The sequence below is a fragment of the Panthera pardus genome, unplaced genomic scaffold (genome assembly GCF_024362965.1).
Source record: "Panthera pardus isolate Hobbes unplaced genomic scaffold, ASM2436296v1 HiC_scaffold_6, whole genome shotgun sequence".
In the NCBI taxonomy this organism is placed as follows: Eukaryota; Metazoa; Chordata; class Mammalia; order Carnivora; family Felidae; genus Panthera; species Panthera pardus.
In genome coordinates this window covers 724,915-743,627 of record NW_026526991.1, presented here as the reverse complement: position 1 = coordinate 743,627, position 18,713 = coordinate 724,915, and the positions used below count along the sequence as shown (strand labels likewise).

Genomic DNA, 18,713 nt, shown 5'->3' with positions numbered 1-18,713 from the left:
CCACATCCATCCTGGCCCTGGCAATTTTTATTTTTCCTTTGTTGCATCAACGACCCTAGCCGGAGACTCACGCTGCCCCCTGTGATAACTGCCTTCTCGTCTTTCTGGTGTGATTTCAGGACTTTAGGGGTCAGTAAAGACTGAGGAGCCTTTATCGTAATAAGAAACAGACATAATGCCCCTTTCTTCACAGGCCCTTTAACAACAGCTGAATTAATTTTTTTTTTTTTTTTTTTTTTAATCATCTCCCCTTTCCCCTGAAATTGATCCAGTCTGGGCAATAGATGCAGTCTGACCCTTTGGATGTAACTTACATTTTTTAATTAATTATTTTTTTCTACAATCACCCCAATTATCCTTGGGGGAGGCGTTGGAGGACCTGAAATTTTTACCCGAACCCAGGTTCTCCGGCGCTTGGCAACCAAATGGGGCTACAGAGAAGCATCTAAGCCAGTTCACAGAGCGAGCGTGTGTGGGGACTTCTCACTGCCACGGACCCTTGATGCATGCTCCCCGCGCTCCAGTGGTCCCGTGTCAGAAGGCGGAGTTTTCGAAAGGAGGCCGCCAAAAATAAAAGGCAAAGAGACGGGATCGGCTGCAGCGGTTTCCCAAAGGAGGAGGGAGTGTGCATCGGTCTGGTAACAAACAGAGAATGTTTTTTAATTATTTATATCACAAAAATCTGTGTTTTATCTAGGATATTTTCTGAATATTCTTTGTAAAATGCAGATTTTTTTCCACAAAACATTAGGATTCTTTGTTATATTAGACTTGTTTGTTTAAGTAGGTAAAAATCGACATTTAGCTGAAAGCATTACACTAACATTTACATACTTGAAGCATTAGGAGGTTATTCAACCCAATTCCCAGCAGTGGATAGAACATTAAACTTGTGTCTCAAGGTTTCATGGTTTTTCCCACCCTCTTTGGCTATTTTAATTTCCCAGGTTATGTAGACAATCTTTGACAATTGAAGCAAGTACTGAGTTGAAATAACCTTGAGTTGAGCAAAAAAACCTCATTTGGCAGAGCTGGGCTTGGTAGTACAGTGAAATTTTAGTGTAATGTGCTCTTGTGGTAATTGAATGGGGAAAGATAATTCGGATATTTCTGCAAAGGAAAATAGGTGTGTACTGTACTTTGGCTCTGATCAGTTTTTTAAATGACGAGAGCAAAAATTCTTTTAATCTATTCTGATTGAGTCTCCTTGAAAATGCAGTAAAGTATATATGAAGTTTCTTTTCTCATTTTGCTCTGTGACTGGTTTAAAGGTAAGTTTGTTATACTACTGGTAGATTTTGCCAGGCTTCTCCCAACAGAGTAGAAGTAATTTGATCTTGTAGCTTATCGGTGGTACCACTTTTTTTCTGCATTTCCGGTTTTGGAAAGGAGCTGGAATTCGATACAACTCCTGCCAGTACGTTGGTTAAAATAAAGAGGCAAGAGTTCGGGTGGTCGAACGGGATTCCATTAGGATTTCATAGCTGATAAAGATGCCGCTTCCTGTGCATGTCCCAAGAATCAGTAATCCTCTTTTACTCTGTTGGGATGAGTCTTTTTTTGTTCCTGTTCAGAATGGTTACTAACTTGATCTTCTTTCCTCTTGCTGTCATCTGCATTCGTGCTTCCCACCTGTTGTTGGCATGTCCTTTACCTTCTCTTTCCCTGCCACATCAACCTACACACCGATTCGTCGTTGGCCTCGAAGATGTGGAAGATGTCAAGTTTGTGATCAACTATGACTATCCGAACAGCTCTGAGGATTACGTGCACCGTATTGGCCGAACGGCCCGTAGCACCAACAAGGGCACTGCCTACACCTTCTTCACCCCAGGGAACCTAAAGCAGGCCAGAGAGCTGATCAAAGTGCTGGAAGAGGCTAATCAGGCTATCAATCCAAAACTGATGCAGCTGGTGGACCACAGAGGAGGCGGCGGAGGAGGGGGTAAGGGTAAGTCCTGGAGTTTTCCAGGTACTGCCAAGGTATCTTTTTGGGCTCATTGGGCCTTTTTTTGGTTTGCTTAAGTCCTGTGAAGACTTTGAAGTGTTACTGAATAACAGAGGATAGTGATTAATAGGTTTTCATAATTGTTCCTGAGTAAGACCATGTGATTGGGGCGGGGGGTGGGGGGGCTGTCATGTTTGGCCTCCTAGCAGCATGGTATTTCCATAGACAGTAATCTAAAACTGACTTTTGTGTTGTGAAGTATATGGTGCATGTTCAAAATTAAGGTGAATTACGGTTATTTTTAATACCTTCAAAAACTTTAGTGTATTAGGCTTTCAGTTCCTCATGTGAAGACAGCAGTAATTTTATATCGTTTTGTGGCAGTAGAAACAGGTATAGTTAACGAATATAAAAATTGGATAGTTCTGGGACACCTGCGTGACTCAGTTGGTTAAGCATCCCAGCTCTTGATCTCAGCTCAGGTCTTGATCTCGGGCATGAGGTCGAGCTCCGCCTTGGGCTCCTCACTAGGCATGAAGCCTACTTAAAAAAAAAATTGGGTAGTTGCAAAATAGGCTAGGGTCATAGCTTCTGAACTACTATTTTGGTATTCTTTTGTCCCCAACTCACTGCATGCTAAAGCTCTGTGTCTGAATTACCTGAACGGTTTTTAAAATACAAGGTTTTTGGTTTATTTGTAAGTGGGTTTGGAATTGAGCCTAGGAACTTCAAGTTTGTGAGGTAACTTTGACGCGGCTAGGCCCACGGAGCAACGTCCGAGAGCTGGTGTGCGCTAGTAGACGGTCCTCGTAGGGTCATAGCAACTTGGCTGCTTACCTTTTTGCGTGTAATGTTTATTTATTTTTGAAGGAGAGACAGAGCGTGAGCAGGGGTGGGGCAGAGAGAGGGAGAAACAGAATCTGAAGCACGCTCCAGGCGCTGAGCTGTCAGCACAGAGCCCAGTGCGGGACTTAAACTCACGAGCTGTGAGATCATGACCTGAGCCCAAGTCAGACGCTTAACTGACTGAGCCACCCAGGCGCCCCACTGTCTTTTTATTTTTAATCTATGGTAAGTCACCTCAACTTCTTTACCATTGTTGCTACATTTGTAAGATTGTTTCTTAATAATCCTCAAAGAAAAGGATTTACAATGGTGAGAAGCTGAATGTCTTTTCGTGTTTACCATTCTTTTGAATATGTCCTATTAAAGAATCGAATGGTGGGTATCTTTTAAAGTAACGGATTTGGAGGCTGGCCTGGGTAAAAATCAGATCAAGAAGGAACGTTGACTGCTTTTGTACCCGGTAGAAGTTTTTACACGTGGTCGTGTTTGGACTGTATTTCTGGCATTAAAAACTCCTCGTGTCCTCCCATCAGGAGGTCGTTCTCGATACCGGACCACTTCTTCTGCCAACAATCCCAATCTGATGTATCAGGACGAGTGTGACCGGAGGCTTCGAGGAGTCAAGGATGGTGGCCGGAGAGACTCTGCGAGCTATCGGGATCGTAGTGAAACCGATAGAGCCGGTTATGCTAACGGCAGTGGCTATGGAAGTCCAAATTCTGCCTTTGGAGCGCAAGCAGGCCAATACACCTATGGTCAAGGCACCTATGGGGCAGCTGCTTATGGCACCAGTGGCTATACAGCCCAGGAATATGGCGCTGGCACTTACGGGGCTGGTAGCACCACCTCGACTGGGAGAAGTTCACAGAGCTCTAGCCAGCAGTTTAGTGGGATAGGCCGGTCTGGGCAGCAGCCACAGCCACTGATGTCACAACAGTTCGCACAGCCTCCGGGAGCTACCAATATGATAGGTTACATGGGGCAGACGGCCTATCAATACCCCCCTCCCCCTCCTCCCCCTCCCCCTTCACGTAAATGAAACCACTTGAGTGGTAGTGACTTGCGCAGACTTAACTGCATTTAAAGGAACGCTGTCTTTCCCTTTTATTTCTCTTCCCCTTTTCTTTCTTTTTTTTTATTTTCCCCCCAACCATTGTGATTTGTCTTTCATGCAGATTAGTTAGAATTCACTGCCAGGTTTCTTCTGTCCGCCAAAATGATCCAGTCTGAAATAACAGATTTTGTAAAAACGTATATATAGCCGACTGGAAGAGATTCTTTTTTTTTTTTTCCCCAACTTCTTGCATGTTGAGGATACTTGAGCTATTTTTCATCTTAAAAGAAAAAGTAAGGTATTAGGCCCTTTTGTGGGAGCCCGTTTTTGTTGTCCTGAGTTGGGGGTGGGGGGGGAGGGTAGAGGGTTGAATTCTGCAGAAGAAGGTGGCATCTGTGCTTTAGATTGCTCTCATTACTGGGTTAGAAAACCAAGAGGGAATTCCCTGCACATTCTGTAATACTTTTTAATGTTCCTTGGGCCTGATGAGTATTTAAGACAATGCATTGGCCGTTGTCATTTTGGCTGATTGCTCCTTAAGCGCATTTGACAGTTAAAAAAATTCCTAATTGGTTTTGTCTCCCTTATATCTGCCTTGCCCCTTCCCAATTACTGAAAAATAACCATTTTAGTCAGGTTAGACATTGAATTGCTGAGTCTGAGTTTCTTAAGTGTGTCTTTTAAAAACCCCAAGTGTTTATTGAAATGGTGAAACGTAGCATCTCGGCGTCTGGGTGGAAGCTGCCTAGTTTTCTTCCCCACATAACCAGGGACCATCTGTGAAATTCATTTTCCAACTAGATAGTTGCTCGGGGCAGAATGAACGTAAATGCTCACTGAAAATTTATTAACCAGTTAAATAATTTAACCAGTTACATATGCGTTCACCTGCAGTGTAAAAACCACTTTTAATTATAAACAATATACTCAGTGGCAAAGTTTCTTTTTAAACTCCGTATCTATAAAGCTAGAATAAAAGCAACTCTTGCCAGCTACTCTGCCCTTTCGGCCAAATTCTCTTGAATAAAGAACCTTCGGGGTCTGTTAAGAAAGAACTCTTAATTCTCTTCATACTCTTCTCTGCAGTGCTTTGTTGTAACAGCTTTGGGATGCACATTTTCTTCAGCATCCTTTTGCACTCAGCTTTTTACAGGTAGGTAGTGCTTAAGAGAAGTTACAGAGGACTAAAGCCTAAGTCCTTTCACTTTTCCTCCTTCCGAAGGTAGGTGAGTTTGTCCCCTTTAGAATGATACCGTTTAACTGAGACTCCCTGTAGCACACGGGCCTAGAAAGAATTCTCTGCTCTTGTGGTCACCGTAACAGGACAGGGAAACCAGACAGCACCAGAAACCTCTTCCATATCCAGTGTTGGACTATTAATTTTTTTATGCTATTGGTATCGTTCATGAACAATGTAGTTAAAGGGGGAAGGCTCCACTGCGTCCTTTGGCTAAGGCCTGAGGGTGCTTGCTGGTTTGTAATATCTAAATACTTGAGGTTCTTTTGTTTTTTTCTTTTCTTTTTAAAATTCTTCAGGGAGAGAGAAGGGATGGTTTCTGAGGGGTTCTGAAAAGTATGGTTGAATGTGCAACATACAGGTAGGTTGTCAGCATAAGCTGAAATCTGTGCATGTGAGAACTTTGACATGTCGTCTCCCCCCAGTCCCCCCACACTTTCTTCTTCCTTTACTTCTCTTTTTTCCCCCCTTATAGAAGTTGAGGCCGAGGGAGGATGGTAGGCACAGGAAAACTTGGGCAGAACCGCTCTGTGCTTTCAAACCAAAGTGCCCCCCCGCCACAGAAAAATTGTGTCTGAGCACTGACCAGTCCATCGTAGACATTTCTTTCTACATCAGACTCGTGACTATTTTTAAACAGAGGTGCCACTGTAAGGGGTGCCGTTTGCTCTCTCGCAGGTCTTAAAGCCTCCCTTGGTGGTGAAGGCCTCTGGGCCCGCAGACGGCATTCGGTCTGCCACTCGCTTCCCTTTTTCCGCCAGGGATATTGTGGTCGTAGAGTCAAAAGAACGGCATAGCCCGAATCTCAAAAGCTATCGTGGCCTGAGCGCAGCTGAAATCGGGCAGAGTTTTTCCTAAACGGCTTTAGAGTAACTCTTCTGCCTCTCCGTCTGTCCCTCACGATTCAGGCTCTGCCTTTGCTTCAGGACATGAGCAGAAGAGTCCTCGTGTGAGGCTAGTTACTGCAGTCACGGTTGAAACTCATTTAGGGAAAGGATTTCAAAATTAAGCTCTGGGGCTGCTTCTCCCCAGTTCCTCCCTAACCATTCGTTGTGTGGACTTCTCTCATCTAAAAGGTTGGTGGCTTTTGCTTGGGATCAGTGCTCTATTCATGTTCTTGCTGGTCTCTGAACACATTCCTGTCGCATTAAGACTTGAAAGATGTGTAGATGTGTGATGTTCAGGCACAGGATTCTAAGAGCTACGTTACTGTTCTTAGTTTGTCAATTGTCCTTTTGATACCATCTTGTTTTCTTTTGTAGGTATAAATAAAACACTGTTGACAATAAGGTGTGAGCTTTTTATTGCACAGGACAGTGGTAGTCGCCTTACAGTTTTTATTCGCTTCAGGACCAAGTTTGGGGCGTGTTGGGTCGAGTAGTAACCTTAGCACCTAAAAACGTGGAAGGGAGGTGGGGTTGATGGCTCTTACTGGGAAGATTTGAATCCCAAAGCAACGAGGCAGAACACCTAGTAGGGTGAGGCTTCAGCATCGGTTTCCTCACTGATAAAATGGGCCTCGCGGTAGCAGTACCCACCTGGGTTATTGCTTGGATTTAAGTACTCCGTGTGGAGCTGCCGTAGCCGTGGCAAGACGCAAGGCCATTTTAGAGCCGAGGCACACGACTACTGAAGTCTGGCCGAAGCTCATCTATTTGGCTTTCGTCTGGCTTTTGGAGGCGGGTTAGAAGTGGAGTAACGACACTTCATCCCCGTGAGACTATCAGCTTTGTATCCCTGCCTAAACTTGGTCTCCTGTCTGGGAAGTGAAAATCGCCACAGCAGCCTGCTTTTCTTGGTCTGGTCTTTGGGGGCATTTGTCTTCTACACAGAGAGACATCTTTCCAGGTGGGACTGACTGTTCCTTAGTGGGAGGCTCACACTAGGGCCATAGAGAGCAAGGTTATTTCACCCATATATGGGTTAAGCACCTAAGATTTCTTGATGTCCAGCTGACAGGCACCATGCTCGTGTAATTGGCCTGGGTTTCTCATTGCAGCTATAATTTAAGGGAGAGATTGGTGAGAACGTCTTCTACGTAGATCAGTGCTCTGCTGAGATATCCCCACTAAGCATTTTTCTGACTGACGTTAGGCCTGAGTCCTGTAGAAGTCGTCCGGGAGACTATTTCAAAGAGTTTATTCTGTGTCCTCGTGAAGGCGTAGAACCATCTGTGGGGCCCTCAAATTGGCATTGGAAGACTTAACTTCTTTCCTTTAAGGACTAGGAGAAAATAGAGACGAAATGAGAATTCACCACACCGAGAACTCCCTTTTAACTACATAACCTTAGGATCTCTAATGCCCAGTCCACGGTAGCTACATGTTACAGCCAAGGGGGAAGCTTCGTCACGGATTACCTACAGACTCCCTCACCCCTACGCCCCACCTACGTTCCTGATCCCACGCTCCCTCGGGCCACAAATGCAGTTGGCCTCCACTTCCGTTTCACACCTATCCGGTTCCTCTCCGCTCAAGATTGCCCACCCACCGGTGACCTCTCCAACAACCGCACCTGCCCCATAACAAGTCTCCCTGCTTCGGCCCCTTTCGCTGCCCAGCAGCTGCTGGCTCTGTAAATGAGCCCTCCGGTGGCCGCCCTGTGCGATGCAAACCCATTATTACCCTCTGATCTCTCCAGGTTCATAGATTCTGAACACGCTAGCCTTTCTGTCCTTTAGCACACCAAGCTGGTTCCTGCCTTAGGGCTCCTGCGCAAGCTATTCTTCCGGAATGTTCCTTGTATATCTTTCTAACAAGCATTCTGTCCGATGTCCTCTCCTAGTCGACCTATGTATATCATTTGTGTCCATGTCCTGGTCTGTAGTTCTTCGCGGTGCTCGTTTCTTAACGACACTCGTTCCTCTCTTCCCACTGAAATAAAAGCACCACGAGGGACAGAGACTTGGAGCTACGTTCACTTCCCAAACGCCCTCAACTGGTGAACGGGTGACACCTGCCAGTGCCAGCAACACTGCTGTGGCCGAGCACCTACCTTTGGTCACATACAAGTAGAAGAAGTCGCAGTAGAAGATGGTTTGTACCACTCCAGACACCACCGCGATTTGGTCGTAGAAGTTCTCGGTCTGGTACCGCCTGATCCAGTTAGCCAGGTAGAGCGCCCGGTACAGCCCGAGAAAGAACAGGTAGTGAGTAGTGATGGTCTCCGCCTCTCCGGTTTTACTGATCATGAAAAGCTGGGGCAGGATGGCCACCGACTCCAGGTAGATGGAGAAAGTCCAGAGGATCTGAGCCAAAGAGGGAAGAGGCCGGAGGAGGCTGATCAAGACCAAGAAGGGGGCCGTCTCTTCAAAAGAAGGTAACTACTAAAATGTTCACGGGACAGAATATGACGAAACAAGAAAGTTCCCGAAATATAATCCATTCCACCCCCTTTTCTCTGTAAATAGGAAATATTTTAAAAGTTCCAAGTAAACTGCTTTTTTTTCACATCACGTGGACATTTTCGAACATAATTTTTTAATCGTAGCAGAACTTTATTGTATAAACTCGCCTTCATGCAGGCCATAGTTTCTCAATGCACGGGCATCACAAGTTCATGTTTGTTGGTCCACAGCCCAGACTTCCTGAGTTACGTTCTCGGCCTGGACTGTGCTCAGGTGTCCACCTTTGGGACAGAAGTTCTCAGTAACCATAAGTGGTGCTGTGATGCCTGCTCTGTTTGTCCACAGGACTATTTGGATGCGCCCATTTCCAAATGGAGTCGTGTGAATAGCTTATTACCGATTTCTCAACTAACAACGATACACGAGCGATGGTCACGGTTGTACCAAAACACAAGCCCAGACCTTACAAAAGATCAGAGGGAAGGATGTTCGGCAATGTGTTTACCCTTAGCGATTGGTATTCCGCGTCCCTTCACTTACCTCCAAGGGAGTGAAACTGTAGTTCTCAAGGAAGGAGAGACCAATGACAGGGACCAGAAGAAATTCCAGGCGGAACGTGTCATTCTCACTGTCAAATGTTTTCCGAAATTTCCCATAGATCATGTACACTGTGACGTAGGCACAGAGGAGAAAAACCACCTGACAAGGGAAAGAGCCACAGGGGAATCCATAATGAAGTCATTTTCCACTCTCTTGGCTGGGCTTCCAAGCTACCTTGAGTTGGGACCAGCCTAACTAAAGGGCCAGTGCTCTTGCCCCAAGGGGGAAGAAGTGAAATGCGTACCATTTCTCCGGAGTCATTCCCCTCGATTCCGAAACTAATGACCCCTTTGTTAAGTAACTCCTTGCTTCTAATTAGGACCACTGGCACTAACCGTGTGAGGACCCAAAGGTGCCTGGGCATCTCCTTACTGGAGAGCCTCAGGCAGGAGATGGGGGGATGGGTTGGTCTCTGTCGGGGGATTTAGCAGTGGCATTCCAGGGCTCTTAAATGTCAAATTCCTAGATCTGCATCAGTGACCTGTGAGCATTCTTCCACTAGGACTAACGTCCTTTGAATCATTTGGTCATTGGTCCTGCGGAAAAGCACTCTCTTTAAAAAAAAATTTTTTTTTAAATATTTACTTTTCAGAGGGAGGGCACAAGCAGGAGACGGGCAGAGAGAGACGGAGACACAGAATCTGAAGCAGGCTGCAGGCTCTGAGCTGTCAGCACAGAGCCCGACGTGAGGCTCGAACTCACAGACCGCGAGATCATGACCTGAGCCGAAGTCAGACACTTACCGATTGAGCCACCCGGGCACTGCTCTTTTTTTTAATTTATTTTGAAAGAGAGAGCGAGCAAGCGGAGGATGGGCAGAGAAGAGAGGGAGACAGAATCCCAAGCAGGTGCTACACTGTCAGTGCAGAACCCGATGCAGGGCTCAAACTCACGAACCGGGAGATCCTGACCTGAGCCGAAGTCAAGAGTCGGACACTTAACTGACCGAGCCACCCAAGCGCCCAGAAAAGCTCTAATTGCAGTAGCCGTCCCTCCAGCATGTGACGTTATGGTTTGGCCTCTAACTTTCTAGGCCAGAGGTTCTCAACTTTGTGCATCAGAATCACACAAGTAGCCACGTTTTTCCCCTCCTGCCCCCAGAGTTACTGATTTGGTAGGTCTGAGTAGGCCTGTTGTATTTCTAGCAGGTTCCTATGTGATGCTGATGCTGCTGGTCCAGGAACTCACTGGCCTAGAGAACTCCTATGTGAACTTCAAAACTCAGTCTCTCACCAGAATGAGGCAAATACACTTGGTGTCACCATAGCTCCACGGGAACATACACGATGTCCCCCATAATCACATGCTCTGGAAATGTCTGTGTACCCGGTCTCTTTCCCCCGTTTTCTGTAAGCGGGTCCTGACTGTCCTGTCCACCTCTGAACACCCAGCCCCTAACTCAGGGCCCGGCACAAAAAACATCCCAGAACGAATGAATGAATCAATGAAGTGGTGATCACTTCCTCACTTCACCAATGCAGAAACTGGCCTCTCTGAGGTTTCCACAACTAACTCGTTCTGCCATGCCAAGTGCTGGGTCCTCAGCCCCTCCCAGGACCGTTCAAGTCCGACCCTCAGGCAGAAAAATGAACCGAGCAGGTGGTGGTTGCTATTTCCGTGTTGAATTTAAGCAGACTGTGATTTCAGGACCTCAGACAAGTTCACACAGTTCGACGCCCCACAGGCAACAACATCTTCCATTCCAGCAAGATGCCTGGAATCCCAAAGTCACATCCCTGATGAGGAGGAGAAAGTACCTTCTGGGTGCCAGGCGCTTTACCTAAATCATCTCATACAGTCTTCACAATAGCCCCGCGAGATCGGTAGAGTTCCCCATTATGTAGCCTTCCTTCCTTAAAAAGGGAACTGTTAGTGGGGCGCCTGGGTGGCTCAGTTAAGCATCCAACTCTTGATCGCAGCTCGGGTCATGAGCTCACAGTTCATGAGATCGAGGCCTGCATCGGGCTCTGCGCCGGAAGTGTGGAGCCTGCCTGGGATGTTCTCTCTCTGTCCCTCCCCTGCTCATGATTGCTTGCGCTCGCTCAGAAATAAACTTTAGGAAAAAAAAGATGGAACTATTAGATGATGTGCCCAACTGAAAACTACATTTCTCAGCCTCCTTTGCAGATAAGGATGGTCAGTGACGCGCAGTCACCGGCTAGGGTTAGGGAAAGCTCTTTACAAAGGGCTTACCCAGATGGCAGGTACACTGTTGCTCTTTTTTCCTTTCCTCTTCCTTCCTGCCCAGAATGTGATGTGATGGTAGGAGCCCTGGCATCCATTTTGTGACCCTGAGGCAACCTTGAGGCTAGATGCCACATTAGGACTTGCTATATAACTTGCAAGGCCTCTTTAAAAATTAAAAATTTCAAGGGGTGCCTGGTGGCCCGGTTGGTTGAGCATCTGGCTTCGGCTCAGGTCATGATCTCACAGTTCCTGGGTTTGAATCCCCGCGTCGGGCTCTGTGCTGACAGCTCAGGGCCTGGAGCCTGCTTTGGATTCTGTGTCTCCCTGTCTCTCTGCCCCTCCGCTGCTCGCGCGCTATCTCTCAACAATAAATAAATGTTAAAAAAAAAAAAAAATTTTCAAGATGGCAACAGCAAAGCATTAAACCCAGTGTAGGGCTCTTCTGAGCAACTGCATGTGTCCCACACTGACAAGTCATGGTCACACTAAAGATAGTGGAGCAGAACGTTAAAAGGAGCTAGGGGTGCCTGGGTGGGCCGGTCAACATCCAGCTCTTGATTTGGGCACAGTTTGTGAGTTCGAGCCCCGCATCGAGCTCCATTTCGAGCTCCACGCGGACAAGCCTGCTTGGGATTCTCTCTCTCCCCTCTCTCTGCCCCTCCCCTGCTCGTGTGTGCGCGCTCTCTCTAAATAAATAAACAAACAAACAAAAGGAGCTGCCATCCCCGGCCTGGATGGCCCACCTCCAGATTCCATGTTATGAGTAAAGAAAAAATAAACCTTCATCTTACTAAAATCACTCTTTTTTTTATTTTTAATTTTTTTTTTAACGTTTTTATTAATTTTTGAGACAGAGACAGAGCATGAATGGGGGAGGGTCAGAGAGAGAGGGACACACAGAATCTGAAACAGGATCCAGGCTCTGAGCTGTCAGCACAGAGCCCGACGCGGGGCTCGAACTCACAGACTGCGAGATCGTGACCTGAGCCCAAGTCAGACGCTTAACCAACTGAGCCACCCAGGTGCCCCTACTGAGACCACTCTTAAGTCTCTGTTACCAGCATCCAAGCAGGAACATTCCGCTTCCCTCTGAAACCCGGGCTCCTTCCACTAACCTGTGTTGCCTTAAAGAGCTAAGATGGCTGAGGGAGAGAAGTTCCCGGCCGCTCGCTCAGTCGGTGGAGCGCGTGACTCTCGATCTGGGGGTCGCGAGTGCAAGCCCCACGTTGGGTGCGGAGTTTAAAAAGACGTGGGATGGCTAATTTGGAAAAAGCTCACCCCAACGTAACCTCCAACGGTTGTGGCCCGGGGCCCAAGACGTCAGAATAGGACCAAGACATTCTCAGTTTCCCCTGTGAAACAGGACCATGCTTCAAAGCAACAGTTTCCCATCACAAAGTGAAGTCCAAGTTAACCTGCACCCTCCCCCAGCCCTCGGCGGCAGAGCCCCTGCCTGTCCCCTGAATACAGCAGGCTTGATCCCACCTGGGTGGTTTCTGAACCAGCTCTTCTCTGCTTGGAACGCTCTTCCTCTGATCGCCTCGTGGCTGGTTCCTTGTGTCACACAGACCTTGGCTTACGTGTCACCTCCTCAGAGAGGCCCCTCCTGGTCACACTCCCTGAACATTTTCCTGTTCCTTCTCTATCACGTAACCCAGGTATTAAAACTTCTTTTCTTATAACCAAAGGAGGGGCGCCTGGGGGGACTCAGTCGGTGAAGCGTCTGGCTTCAGCTCCGGTCATGATCTCGCGGTCCGTGGGTTCCAGCCCCGCGTCGGGCTCTGTGCTGACGGCTCGGAGCCTGGCGCCTGCTTCGGGTTCTGTGTCTCCTGCTCTCTGTGCCCCCTCCCCCGCTTGCACTCTGTCTCTCAAAATAAATAAACGTTAAAAAACAGAATGAAAGCCAACGTCACCCTATTTTAATAACATCTGCATAACCTCACCCCTAACCAAAGTTTTGCTGGCCGTTTTATTATCTGTCTCCCCAGTGAGAATGTAGGTTCCTTGAGAACAGGAGCCTCGCGGGTCTTCTTCAGGTACCTGGCTCACAGGAGGTGCTCAAGAAATACGGATATTTGTCAAATGCATGTCGGACGAATAACCTCTCTGCAAGCTCAGGGTACCAGGTTTGATTTTTGGCTCATTTTTTGGAACCGTCATAACAGCCACCCTCTATCGAATACTTGATATACGATGGCTGTGGTGTATTTGCATTTATTACCTCATTTCGTGTTCACAACGGAACCCGCCCAGGCGAGTACTGGCACCGTCTTCAGTCTGAAGATGAAGTGCACAGGGCCCAGGGCCTCGCCCAAGCCCAGGGCCCCCAGCGGCTGTCAACACAGTCAGGATTCCCATCCAGGTCTGCCCGGCTCCACAGCCCGTGTTCCCGAGCGCGCAGTCTCGGTCTGCGGGGCTCAGGGGACCCCGCCACCACGGCCACCCCCCCCGCCGCCCTCACCTTCATCACTGTGTTGTAGACGGAGATGAAGTTGGTGAACAGGTCCAGGTACCTGGTGGTGAAGACGAGAGCAAAAAGGATCTGGCTCTTCCCAGAGATGCCTGTGGCCAAACGAGAAGAGGGGAAAATGAGACCCGAACTCCTAGGCCCCACGACACTCAAGAGGCCCAGTGCCCGGGGTCGCCCCGGGGGGGGGCTCCGTCCTTTAAGTGTCCAACTCTTGACCTCAGCTCAGGTCTCGATCTCAGGGATCCCGGTGTCCCTGCGTGTGCCTGCCCGGATTTCAGCTCTGGAGAGGGGGTGTGTAGTGGTGGGGGTAGGGGGGTCCGGGCCTCTCTTCGCTCCACCCTCACACTTCCACTGAGTCCCCAAAGTTCTGCCTTTTAGACGGCAACTCACTGAGAGGTGATTCATCAGGGAGACCAGAGCGGGCAGAGGAAGAAGCAGGGCCGGAGGACCATCCTATTTTATTTTCCAAATTTTAAACATTCAAAACGCGGGGCGCCTGGGTGGCTCAGTCGGTGAAGCGTCCGACTTCGGCTCGGGTCATGATCTCATGGTTCGTGGGTTCGAGCCCCGCGTCGGGCTCTGGGCTGACAGGTTGGAGCCCGGAACCTGCTTTGGATTCTGTCTCTCCCTCTCTCTCTCTGCCCCTCCCCCACTCATGCTCTGTTTCTGTCTCAAAAATAAACATAAGAAATTTTTTTTTAATTTTTTTTTTAACGTTTTATTTATTTTTGAGACAGAGAGAGACAGAGCACGAACGGGGGAGGGGCAGAGAGAGAGGGAGACACAGAATCGGAAGCAGGCTCCAGGCTCTGAGCCATCAGCCCAGAGCCCGACACGGGGCTCGAACTCACGGACGGTGAGATCGTGACCTGAGCTGAAGTCGGACGCTTCACCGACTGAGCCACCCAGGCGCCCCAAACATAAGAAATTTTTAAAAAGAAAATCAATTAAGAAATTAAAGTTTCCAAATGCTTTTTTTTTCACCGATAAAAGGAATAACTATTTTTGCTCTTTGTAAAACAAAAAGCAGCTGATCATAAAGACAGTGCAGAGGGTTCCCGTATACCCGTCACCCAGCTTCCTCCTGCAGAACATTTACCAAAACTAAGACATTCACCCTCGTATGGCACTACTAGGACCGAGCTCCAGGCTTCAGTCAGGTTTCACCCATTTTCCCACTGACACCCTCCTCCTGTTCCGCGAGCCAATCCAGGGATCGATGCTGCCTTTAGTGGTCACGTTCCTTAATCGCCCTTCGGCCACTTCTGCTACGTCACGGAGGTGGGGGAGGCAAGGACAGTCTGGACACCTCACCAAACCATCCCCATCGACGATGCCTGCGTGTCTGATCCAAAGGTCAACTCACCCAACCTCCCCAGAGGCGGCTGAGGACTGCGTTCAGAACCACATCCTTCCCCGGGCTTCTGCGACTGTCCTCATGGCTAGCTCACCGCCCCTGGCCGCTCCCGTCCTCACCACCTAATCGTTGAGGGCTCCCCGGGCTTCTCCCTGGCCCCGTGCCGTCTCAGGGACGCCCCAGCTCCGGACTCTCCTCCGAGTTCTGACCCCTATATTCCAGCCTGACCAGACTCACCATCTCCCCGCGAGCCCCGCTCGTGTCTCCCCTCCTTCAAGAATGTCACCACGGTCCCCTCCAAGCTCACGCCAGGAAAGCAAGAGCCATCCACCTCCACCGCCCCCACTCCCATGCCCCTCGCCGGCCCAGCACCCTACCTCAGGGCTCCCACCCGTCTCCCCAAGTCCTTCCTTGCTGCCACCCCCACCCCCATTCCACTTGCCAACCAATGGGCTATTTTTAAAATAAAATTCCACTTAAAGCCCTTAAGTGGCTCCCAAATGCCCTTTAAAATAGAGACTCATATCCTCCTCGTGGCTCCTGAGGTCCCGCCCAACCTTTCCTGGCGGCCTGCCTGGCCCCATATCTCATCACTGTCCCCCTCAGTCCCTCCCTCCAGTCACGATGATAACATCTGGGTTTTACTCTACGTGTAACCGAGTGACTGGGGACTTTGGCACCCAGAAGTGACATTACCTGATTAAGGGCCCGCTTCCTTTATACGCCTGAACTGTGCCTTATCTATTTCTCTGGTGCTGCACATTTTGGGGAGGGAGACAACTGCTGATGCCCCCCAACGTTCTGGGGGGCACCGGGCCCCCCGTGCCGGCTTTCCTGCCAGTATGGCGAGCCCGAGCCCCACACTCCTAATCTGTAAGATGAACGCCCCCCCCCCCCTGCCATGGGTGGGACAGCACTGACGTGAGGCCTACGCAGGACTCAGTGAGGGTGTGAGTGCCCCCTGGGGGGGTCTGGGACTTGGACTTGAGGCCGTGGGGCTGGCTGTGGTGACGGAGCCCACTGCTGGCAGTGGCGCCTGGGGTCCAGGCGGCAATGCCGACCCGAGGCCAGCTCCGGGCCATGCCTGTGGCCACCCCATCTCACTGAGCCCTCCCAGAGGCCTCTCCAGGGAGGTCCTCGGCACCACTTAGGAGGGTCCAGGAGGAGGGTCCAGGAGGAGGGTCCGGCGGGGGACAGCTACCCTCTCGGCACATGGCCTTCCTCCCCCGCTCCCCTCTGCATCCTCAGCCTGCTGGGTTCCTGGGCTTCACTCACACCTCAGTGCTCCAGAGCCCGACAGTCAGGAGCACAAAGGTTTTCACGCTCCTTTGAAAGCAGTGAAACATTTCCACCGAAGGGAGCCAGGCACAGAGACCCGGGACAAGGAAGGGAATGCGAGCCGGTACCTGGCCAGAGTCCCCCCACCGCCCCGCCCCGGGGATCCCCTGAGCACACAGCAGCCCTCCTTCCATTTGACGGATGGCAAAACTGAGGCCCGAGGTGACACAGGGAGTCAGTGGCTGGGCGAGACCTAAGCCCCAGTCTCCTACCTTTTGGGGTGGGTCAGCGAGGGTCACACCAGGCTCCGCGTCTGGGGGCAGACGGGGCTGGCGTCCAGGCACCTCACCTCCTCAGATCCCCGCCAGGCGTGTGCCAATCCCCCTGCGCGCGCGCGCACACACGCGCACACACGCGCACACACGCGCGCGCACACACACACACACACACACACACACACACACACACACGCTTCACCGCCCAGCTGCCCTTTTTCTTTCCCCGTAGCACTTAGCACCTCTAAGAAACCGTATCATTTACTTGGCTGCTACGACTGTTGCTGGCTGGCACGTCTCCACTGCTAGAAAGTCCCCTCCACCAGGCGCGGGGCCCAAGTTGTCGGTGTTCCCTCCGGGGGGCCAAGGGCCGGGCGGGGCAGCGTGGGTTGGGGAACAGCGCCCCCTCCCGGTCATGGTTGCTCACTCCCGCCTAGGGCCCTCCGTGGAAGTGCAGGGACCGGTCCGAGGTAGACTCCCCCACCCTCCCCACACCGGAGCCCCTGCCTCACTTCCCCAAGTGGGAACTTGAGGGGCCCAGAGTGCCCATCTCTCCAGAGACTGGAAACCGGAATGGCCAGCAGGTCCAGGACCACACCCTCTTGTAATGCCTCTCCCGCCAGCCAGCACCCAGCCCCTCCTCCGTGGCCAGTACACGAGGGAGTGACCTGCTTCACGTCCCTTCCGAGCCCCCCTCCCCTGCTCCCCACACTTCCGCCGCTCCCCAGTCCCGACTCCCTAGCCTGACCGACAAGGCGCTTTCACATTTGGACCCCCCACCCCTCTGCCACTCATCTCCCTTGCGGCCCTCCCCCACATCGGGCTGCTAGCTCTCCCTGGGACAATCCCTGTGGGCTTTGGCACCCCCAGCACCCTCCACACAGCACACCCTTCCTGGTGACAGCCCGCCCATCCTCCAGGACCCAGCACAGAGCTGCTCCCTCCACCAACACTTCAGGGGTCTGCTCTCTGCCTCCTCGGGCCCCCACTCCGCCTGCATTCATCTCTGTATCCCCTGACCCCAGTGCCAAGCACAGGGTGGGCCCCTCCAGGACACCAGCGGGGCAAAGATGGCTGCAGGAGGCCTGAGCAGCCTTTTTGACGCACCGGGTCCTTTTGGCCACCAGCAGTCCCACCCTGAAACGTCTCCAAACCCCCCAGGGAAGGCAGCCAGACTGCTGGGCAAAAGGGGGACTTCTCCTGCCCTTCCGGGGCTTCTGCTACAGGGGCAGGTCCGGGCTCGCCAGGGCCCAGCCTGGTGTCCTTCCTGCCACATCACGGCCTCGTGTGCCACGCGCAGGCAGAGGAGGGAAGAGGGCCCAGCCTGAGGGGATGTCTGGAAGGGGCCGTGGAGTGTGGTGGGGGGAGGAAAGAGAAGCCCCTGAGAACTGGAGGCCAGTCCTGGGTGCAGACCCCCCCCCTCCACCTTCGGATCCCACTCTGGGCCTGAGTGAGGGTACACAGAGTCACAGGCCGCCAGCTCCTGAGAAGCAGAAAGAGCAAACTGTCCAACAAGCCAGACTAGCGGAAGCAAGAGGGTATCACCTCCTGCGCACCCCCTCTTCTTCCCACTGGCAGGGGTGGGGCAGGGGTAAATCACCCTCCCTCCAGAATCTCCGAGGGTCCTCCTTCTTTGATGGGGTGCACCTTCCCATGTTCTCTGGAAGCTGAGCTGTGCGAAGACAGTCTCAAGCACCCCCAGGCCGAAGTCCCCACCCTGAACGGAAATTCAGCAGCCCCCCACCCAGGGCTTGCAGGCAGGCGGCACCGGCTGGGGCCCAGGCGGCCCAGGCCCTCCCTCCCCCACCCCACTCCCCACCCCCCACCCCGTCGCACACCTCCGCCCGGGCGACCCTCACCGGAGCAGCACTTGGACCTCCAGATCTTCCCCAGGAGCAAGATCATGGCCAGGAGGTGGCTCAGGTCGCCGAGGATCCGGAACACGTTCATGGTTCCCCGGGCGGGCGGCCCCCACCCCTGCCCCCGCACCGCGCGCGGCCAACTCCTGGGAAACTTTCTGGCGGGAGAGGCGGCTGCCACGTCCCCGGGCCGGGCTCTGGGTCCCGCGCTCCGAGCCCCGCGCTCCCCGCCGGCGCCGCCGCCGCCGCTCCGCCA

At 51.3% G+C, this 18,713-nt stretch overlaps 2 protein-coding genes across 4 annotated transcripts in view; one reads left to right on the top strand and one right to left on the bottom strand.

Annotated features, from left to right (window-relative positions):
* Positions 1 to 6,374, top strand: part of DDX17 (DEAD-box helicase 17) — a 20,573-nt gene extending 14,199 nt beyond the window's left edge. Inside the window, exons 12-13 of one of the 2 annotated variants that reach the window (XM_053895814.1) lie at positions 1,709 to 1,945; positions 3,328 to 6,374. In XM_053895814.1, the coding sequence (XP_053751789.1) occupies positions 1,709 to 1,945; positions 3,328 to 3,833 (743 nt within the window). In that variant the 3' untranslated portion in view covers positions 3,834 to 6,374. Of the gene's footprint in view, positions 1 to 1,708; positions 1,952 to 3,327 lie in introns of both variants that reach the window. The other variant, XM_053895813.1, reaches the window with a different exon arrangement.
* On the bottom strand, positions 4,070 to 18,713 carry KDELR3 (KDEL endoplasmic reticulum protein retention receptor 3). Of its 2 annotated transcripts, none has more exons than XM_053895815.1 (5): positions 18,437 to 18,713; positions 13,680 to 13,780; positions 8,972 to 9,130; positions 8,080 to 8,332; positions 4,070 to 7,308 (listed from the first exon to the last, which is right to left on the bottom strand). In XM_053895815.1, exons 1-5 carry the CDS (start codon positions 18,546 to 18,548, stop codon positions 7,268 to 7,270), a joined length of 666 nt encoding a protein of 221 aa, XP_053751790.1. In that variant the 5' UTR covers positions 18,549 to 18,713; the 3' UTR covers positions 4,070 to 7,267. The 2 variants fall into 2 exon arrangements, with proteins under 2 accessions (XP_053751790.1, XP_019302435.1); XM_019446890.2 differs by having other exon boundaries at positions 18,458 to 18,706.